We start from the raw sequence: 8,519 nt of genomic DNA, 5'->3' as shown, positions 1-8,519 counted from the left end.
AATTAACAAATTAATAAAATTAAATATATAAGATAAATAAAAACTAAATTTAATTAACACTCATTATATCAACTTATTTAAATACAACGATTTATCCAAATAAAATAAAAACTATAAAATTCTTAAAAATAAACATAAGTACTAAAATGTTTAATAAAAAGTTGATTATCTCAAAAAGAAACTACAACTATAATTACATAATAACATATTTTTCTTTAAAAATGTAAAATTTATACGTATATATATAATAAAATTTACATAACTATATTATTTTACGTGATTTTTTATATTTATCAACTATAACTAATTTAATCAAACAAACTAGTTTATAAATCTGAAACTCATCTCGTAATAAGTAGACAGTTTTGTCAAATACAAACCTTCTTACAAATTTTAAAAAGAAGACTAATTTAATTTCGGACTAATAGAAAAATGTGACAAAAAAATACCATCCTTTTCCAAATATTTCTATTTTTTTTAAAAATAAAAAAGAAAAACGAGTTATATATCAGGAACTCTTCTTATCTGGTTAGATAACCCAATCTCAAGTAACATAACATATTTTTTATCCATCTAGCGTGTGAGTCAGGTTCTGACTTAAAAAAACAGCCATCTTAATCATGAACCGAATAGTTAGCAATCTGCTTGAAGCTTTGTTAAAATTGTGAGAGCCACATTCAATTCAGACCTAAGAAGATGATAGGATAAGAATTCAGAAATCTGGATTCCACAAAAAATTCATTTTTTCGTGAAATTTTTTTAAAAGGGGAAAAACATTGGACGTATATGTCAACTTCCTCATTCTCATTATCCCTTCATTTTATTTTCTGTTCATAAATTTATATTCTTTTGCTCCCATCATTTCTTTTCAAATTTTCCACCCTCAGCTTCAACACACTGTTTCTCCTTCTCTGATCGTAACAGTGATACAAAAAAATGGAGGCACGTGCAGGAGCCAATCAGCGTATTGCAAGAATCTCTGCTCATCTTCAGCCTTCAAATTTCCAGGTTTCTTCCTCTAATTCACGTCACATCTGGATCTGTGTTCCTTGCATGATCAATAAGTTTTAGCTTCCATTTTCTGAAACAAGTTTTTAATTTGTTGTGACAGGAAAAGGGCGATGTTATTCTCAAGAGAGCTGAGTGCAGAGCAAAGGGTGGGGCACCTGGATTCAAAGTGGCAATTTTGGGGGCTGCTGGCGGAATTGGTCAATCCCTTTCTTTGTTGATGAAGATTAACCCATTGGTTTCAGTTCTTCATCTTTATGATGTTGTCAACACCCCCGGTGTCACAGCTGATATTAGCCACATGGACACTGGTGCTGTGGTAAATTTCTTCTCATTGAATTATTCATTGTCAATTAAATCAGAACAGAAGACTGAGTTGTAGTTTTTGTGCTAATGCTTAAGGCTGGTTACAAGAGTTTTCCCCTTTGGTACTGATGGAGATATTTTTGAGGGGGGTTTCTTTTAAGGATCAAGGAATTTTTTATTGAAAATATTTTTATGTTGGAACTTAACGATGTTTAGCTGACATTTTTTCAAATAATGCGTGTTCTTTTTTTTTTTTGGATTTTAGGTTCGTGGCTTTCTGGGACAACCACAACTCGAGAGTGCACTCACTGGCATGGACTTGGTAATCATACCTGCTGGGGTGCCAAGGAAACCTGGGATGACAAGGGATGATTTATTTAAAATAAATGCTGGAATTGTGAAGACCCTTAGTGAAGGAATTGCCAAGTCCTGCCCCAATGCAATTGTCAACTTGATCAGTAATCCCGTGAATTCCACTGTTGCTATTGCTGCAGAGGTTTTCAAGAGAGCCGGTACATATGACCCAAAGCGACTTCTGGGTGTTACAGCTCTTGACGTTGTGAGGGCAAATACTTTTGTGGTAAGCATTTCTTGCTGTTCTTATTCAAACAGTCTATAACTCATTTAAATTTCCTTCATGCTGTGCTGTAGAAATAAAATATATAGGAGACTACAAGCTAAAAGTATAATCAATTTGGAGTTAACTGTTATATTAAATTGGTTTGTTTATGTGGTTATGAAAAGTATTACAATTGGTTGAACAAAGCAGATATTTCTACATGTGAGATTTTTATAGTGTATGCTGGAATTGTATGAATTCAGGCTGGTGTGTATGTCCGGCCATGTTTTCTTCTTGCAGGCAGAGGTACTTGGAGTGGATCCAAGAGAGGTTGACGTTCCAGTGGTGGGAGGTCATGCTGGGGTCACTATTTTGCCTCTTTTGTCACAGGTCTTGTAGAGAATACTCCCTTAATTTAAAAAGTATCATAGAATCGACAGGTCTTGAAACTTCTTCAAACTTGCTTTAACAGGTTAAGCCTCCCAGTAGCTTCACTGCAGAAGAAACTGAATACCTGACAAATCGCATTCAAAATGGTGGAACTGAAGTTGTGGAGGTACTTTCATTTGAATCTATAACCTCAACAGTTAAACGGAGTAGAAGAGGGATAATTAATAAGATCCATTGCATATCATATGTTGATAATTTACGGTCATACAAATATATACTTGTTCCTATGGTCATTTCTTAGTTGATGACAGATTGTGTCACTGTCAATTTTTATGCATCCTTCTTTTCAGTTACCGTTACCAACATCTGCCTGATGCTAGATTAACAGTGAAATATTAATAGAGGTCAGAAAAATATAATATGATGCTGCAACTATAAGTTGTTTAAGGTGCTATGATCCAAGATAATGCAAGATTGGTGAAACTTCTCCAATTTCCTTCATCATCACCGGAGACTACAGTGGACACTATCAATTTTGCTTTAGATGTTTAATAAGAGGAGCGTATAAACTTGACCATATGAATTTTGCTTTAGATGTTTAGACAAGTGAAAATACCCAAACAATGCTTGACAATTAGAGGAGACTATACACTTGACCGTATCATTTTTTAGTTAAGATTTTCAAACAAGTGAAAGTACCCAAACAAAGGTGCATACTATAATCAGAAAACATAGAAGAATACAGAGAAGTATAGTAGAATATAACTTATCATTGAAAGAGAGTGAAAATTCCTCTTTGGTATCACAAAGAGTTGTGTTTAAACTAGTATCAACAAAATAAAACTAACTAATGTAAAACTTGTCAACTTTAAAATAATGACTAGTAGCAATAGTTCAATAGTTCAGCTGTAAAAGAATGGCTAATAACAGTAGTTATTTGTATCGTAACACATTTTTCTGGTCTGAGATTATCTCTACTGCTCAACCATGTTTCCGTATCCACGACCTTAGCTTTTAAAGAAATCTAAAATTTTGTTTTTCGTTTCCTGGTCTATATTTGGTTGTGATTGAATGTTCATCATAATCAATTGACAATTATATTCATGTTACAGGCAAAAGCTGGTGCTGGTTCGGCCACACTATCCATGGTTAATTGTTTATCAACTTTATCTTCATATTTCTACATATATATCATCAATCAAGTGTCAATTGTGTCATAGTAGACAAACATGCAAAGTTGAAATCTCACTCCTGATTGTGTAGGCATATGCAGCTGCCAAGTTTGCGGACGCATGCCTCCGTGGCTTAAAAGGAGAAGCTGGGGTGGTGGAGTGTGCTTTTGTTGATTCTCAGGTTCCATTTTAACGTCCTTTTCCTTGCATTGTTCTCTATCTTGTCTTTTAGATCTTATTTAACAGTATCATATGCCTTGCCTTCGATAGGTTACAGAACTTCCCTTCTTTGCAACGAAGGTACGTCTCGGTCGTGCTGGAGCAGAAGAGGTATATCAATTAGGCCCCCTCAACGAGTATGAAAGGTATCATAGTTTATGAATCTATTCCCTATTTTCTTGGATACAGTAAGCAGCACAGAAAGTGAAACTTTTGGTGTGTAATGCTTCACAGGATTGGGTTGGAAAAAGCAAAGAAAGAGTTAGCAGGAAGCATCCAGAAGGGTATAGACTTCATCAAAAAATAAATGTGACCAGGAAAAACTAGTTTCTGTTTCTTTTAAATAAAGACCTTCTGTAACGCTTCCCTTTGTTCATAGTAGATTTTTTTGTCTTAAAAATATCTTTTAAATTTTCGGTGTCATCCCTTACTACTGATGATCACGGATATCGTGGAACCGTATAATGATCTGAAAGATACTACAATATGGGTCTTTTGTACTAATTCAAAATCTTATTTTACTCGCAACACATTTTAGTATTTGACAGTGCATAACAAATAGTAATGGCTCTTTTGTTCCTTTAGATTGTGCTGTATATGCAGAAACTGAGAAGGTTGATGATATAATTTGTGGTCATATCTTTTCTCTAATCAATGGTATGAGATCTAACACCAATGGTCCACTCTTCTGTCACCCATCAGAGCAAACTAATCTCCATAATCAGGGATAAAAAAATGAAATAAAGGACAGAATTTTGGAGAAGACAAAATACATACGTCCTCTGTCAATGACATGATGGCATCAGGTTGTGCAAGAACCATCATTAGATTGTCTTATTGCAAAGTGGGAAGTTGTAAGATGAGATGCAGCAGAAGATTGTTTTTTGGGGCCGTGTAGAAGCATCTATAAATAAAGTTGAGTGATAGAAAATATATTCAGTTTCTCGATTGCATGTTCTTAACTCAACTCAGCAAGCTCGGGTCGAGATAGTGTTTATATGCAATTCAATCAATAAAATTAAATCTAAATTGTAACTCGCTGGCTATCTATGTAGATATTTACTCAAAAAAATACCTGTAGAAATTTTAAAACTCAAATATACTTACAAATACTTGCAAAAATTTTAAAAAATATATTTTATATATTTTAAAATAAATGCAAAAATTTATATATAATATAATATAAATTAAATTAAATATAAATTAAAATTTAATTTCAATTAAATTTAATTTAATAAAATATAAATTAATTTTATTTTTAATTAAATTTAATTTTATAAAATATAAATTAAGTTATTATTATTATTTTTTGTGAAGAACGAATATTCACGAATCAGATAATATCTAATATTTGTATTCGACGCGTTTAGGGACGAATATTAAAATATCTGTTACTAATTGACAATAAATATCTGTTGAGGATTATATATGCATATACCGCACGGATTTTTTTTCTTCCCTTAACCTATTGGATTCAATTCTGTTAATTGAAATAGTCATGTATAAGTTATGTTCGGATTAAGTCAGGAGTGAGAAGATACACAAGCTGGTTTGAGCAAGTGGATTTACAATGGTTGATCTTTTACCACTGAGTTTTATTATGTAAATCTGCAACAATTTTGCTACTGATGATGCTTTGTTTCCCAAACTCTCCCTTTAAGAATGTTTCATATGAGGAAAGATGTGTTGTTCCGTACAAAACACATTGAATGCCTCTATTTAAAAACATTTGAACTCTCAAATTTACACTTCGAGCTTCTTATTTAGAATTCTTATTCGAACCATTCTCATGAGCTTTCTCTTCTCTGCAATTTTCAGTAGTCATCCTCTCTTCAATCCACGTATCCTTCTATCTACCACGTCTTTATTTTCTTCTTCGTTTTACGATTCTTTTATGGTGATAGTCATAAGCTATCATCATCGACAAAGATTATAAAAAGACACAAAAGTATTATTACATCATGATAACATTCTTAGTGCAACCGACATCATCACTTTCAATTAAAATTGTAATTATTATCATCATCAAATATTGGCTAAAAGTTTAAATAAAAAATAAAAAGAATAAATACAAATGGTGTTTCCATCTTGTCCTTATTGAAGTACAACCAAAACAATAACATAAGACTTTCTTTATCATGTTCTTATTGGAACAAAAATAATCACCAACATAAGTATTGACGAAAAGTCAGATGCAAAATGTTATAGATATGGTTAATTAAGATAGGTAGAAAAGATATGCATATTTTAACATTCCAAAGAAGATATCAACATTGTAATGGACGAATACTTCTTGCAACATTATATATTACAACTAACCAATATGCAAAAGGTTAATTTATAGATAGTGATGCCACATAACTTATGATAATTTTTTTTTTCAAAGAACTTAAAAAATTAAATAATTCTAAAGCAAGATTTGGAAAAATTATACTAATTGATAATGAAATTTTATCCACAAAAATAAATATATTAGTAAAGTCAAATTTATCGACATACTTTAGAATTTTAATTATTGATGAAAATAATCGTTAACAAAATTCGTTAATAAATTAAAATTTGTATTACCAACGAATATTTTTTCAATAATATATCCTTTGGTAATTTATAATTCTTATTATCAACAAAATGTTGCCAAATTTCTTATTTTGGGCTTGACTATTTTGCGATAAAACTATAATAATTGTTTTTTTTAAATCCTTCAGCAATTGAATTTTTAAATTTCGTTGATCAATCTGTCAGCGATGGAAATTTTAAAAACAAATTGTTAATAATTCGTTAATAATTTAGAATTTTTATTATCGACAAATTTTTTTATTAGTAAAATAAGCACGACAAACTTTTTCATTAGTAAAATAGGCACTAAATTTTTGAAACAGTTTTATAAATACGATAGAGATGAGTAAGAATAAGAAGAGAAAAATAAGAGAATGAGGAGAAGGGGGATGAAGAGGATAAGTAAAAAATGATTATGATGGTAGAGGAGAAACGATAGCACAACGGTAGTGCAACAGGGGAGGAGGCCACAATGACACTGGTAGAGCTGGGGGTGGAGAAGGAGGAAGAAGAGAATGAGAAGGAGCATGGGAAGAAGGAAGAAGAGGATGAGAAGGAAAAGAAGGAGCTAGTGACGGTGGACACGACAGTGTCAACAACGACGAAGGAGAAGAAAAAAATAAGGATGGAGAAGATGATAACGTTAATTTTTACCTTGTTTGTCAAGTTTCATGAATAAAATTAACTCTTATTTAACATTTATCTTGTTTAGTCCTTAAATTCATCTTGTTTTGGTAGTTTGTTATGCTTTAGTTAATTTAAGCTAGTTATACCTCTAATCCTTATTTAGGTGTTTTGTAATAAGTAAATATGAAGCAATTTGGTGGAGCTAAGGAAGTTGAAATTCAAGGAAGCATGCATTACTAAAAAGTGAGTTTGAGGAAAAATACTTGTGTTAGGAGCCAAGAGAAACACACCCAACACCACAAACATAAAGAGCAAATTCAACAATAGAGCTACCTAGTGTTGGGCAACCAAAAATGGCATTGAGCGCCACTCGTTTTTCATATCGTTGGGCGATATAATTCGACATTGTACACCATAACATATGAAGAACTACCATTGGACGGTGGAAAACGATGTTGGGTGCCACATGGTTTTGCAAAACTAATGTTGGGTGGTACTAAGCTAACGCCAAGTGGTGATATCGTAGAGGCTGGTTATTCTCGATCTAGACGATTGTGCCCAAAAGTCCAAAGGTTGCATCTGGCGGTGTTGATGTTGATATGACATATTTGGGTATTTATTTGTGTTTTTATGAGGATTTCAACTCTTTCTTTCACTCTCACAATTTCTCTCCACCTTGTGTGACTAGGAAAGACCGTTGGAGGCTACTAGGAAGATCTCCCTTATCCTTTTTGGGTCTCCATCTTCATCCACAGTGATTTCTCCCTTCAGGGCTTGAAGAAGGAGATGAGTTGCAAAATGGAGGAGGAAATGAGAAGGGGATGTATGATTGGATCTTGGAGAAATTGTAAGGTGCCTTGGTAAAAGGTCTCCATCTTCTCTTTGGTTCCAATTTCTTCCTTAGTTCTTCATTTTGTATGCTTTAAGTTCTCCCCTAGAATGGAGAGCTAAATTTATTTGTTAGGATTAGATGTAGTAAACTAAACTTTTATTTATTGTGTATGATTAATAAATATGCTTTTTAATATTAGTATTTTTGTTTCTTTGCTTAATGCTTATTATGGCTTGCTCACCTATGGCTTGATGTTGATTCACAGGGTATTTAGAAGTATCTTGTGTAATATAAAACTAAAACAAAGTTCCTAATTGAACTTCATCTAGGGATGGAACACGATTCATTAGTAATCTTAGATTATTGATCTTAAGATGCAATTCTTTGTTGAGGATAGGATTAGCTCAATCATAATCATAGGCTCAAGTTGCTAATGAAGATTTGAGTAAGATTGTGAGTTTATTTTAACATGAAATTGGAAGTGAGATGATTGAATATGCATAAGAGTGAAGTTGGTGTTTAATCTTAACAATGTACACAATCCTATGTTAAATATCATTTGCACACCAATTATTTGTCCAAGATTTGACACTATGCTTCACAAATTCATTGGAAGAATGATAATTTATTTATTACTTGTTATGTTGTGACTGATGACATTTGTTACTAATAGAAGAAGATGAAGAAGAAGAACAAAAGAAAAAATAAGAAGTGGAAAAGGAGAAATAAGAAAACCTAATTATGACATTTATTGACAAATTTTTATCAAAGACCGAAATATGTCACTAATTATCTGTCAATAATTACTAACAGATCTTTTTCATCATAATTATTGATGAATACTTACCGA

General features: G+C 32.2%; 1 protein-coding gene across 1 annotated transcript; it reads left to right on the top strand.

The window, feature by feature from the left end:
* The first annotated feature begins 596 nt into the window (after positions 1-596).
* Positions 597-4,194, top strand: LOC108320585 (malate dehydrogenase 2, peroxisomal). The gene is made up of 9 exons (XM_017552037.2): positions 597-1,008; positions 1,112-1,327; positions 1,580-1,894; positions 2,174-2,263; positions 2,346-2,429; positions 3,376-3,411; positions 3,527-3,616; positions 3,706-3,800; positions 3,889-4,194. Exons 1-9 carry the CDS (start codon positions 937-939, stop codon positions 3,959-3,961), a joined length of 1,071 nt encoding a protein of 356 aa, XP_017407526.1. The 5' UTR covers positions 597-936; the 3' UTR covers positions 3,962-4,194.
* The last annotated feature ends 4,325 nt before the right edge of the window (positions 4,195-8,519 follow it).

The sequence above is a fragment of the Vigna angularis genome, chromosome 1 (genome assembly GCF_016808095.1).
Source record: "Vigna angularis cultivar LongXiaoDou No.4 chromosome 1, ASM1680809v1, whole genome shotgun sequence".
Lineage (NCBI taxonomy): Eukaryota > Viridiplantae > Streptophyta > Magnoliopsida > Fabales > Fabaceae > Vigna > Vigna angularis.
The sequence above is the reverse complement of the archived record's forward strand: the minus strand, read 5'-3'. Positions and strand labels throughout refer to the sequence as shown.

Bases quoted from the DNA above. Each gene is read 5' to 3' on its own strand.
- LOC108320585 (XM_017552037.2), top strand. From the start codon at position 937: ATGGAGGCACGTGCAGGAGCCAATCAGCGTATTGCAAGAATCTCTGCT. The intron at 1,009-1,111 runs GTTTCTTCCTCT...TTGTTGTGACAG, and splicing joins TTCAGCCTTCAAATTTCCAG to GAAAAGGGCGATGTTATTCT. The intron at 3,801-3,888 runs GTATCATAGTTT...AATGCTTCACAG, and splicing joins CCCCTCAACGAGTATGAAAG to GATTGGGTTGGAAAAAGCAA.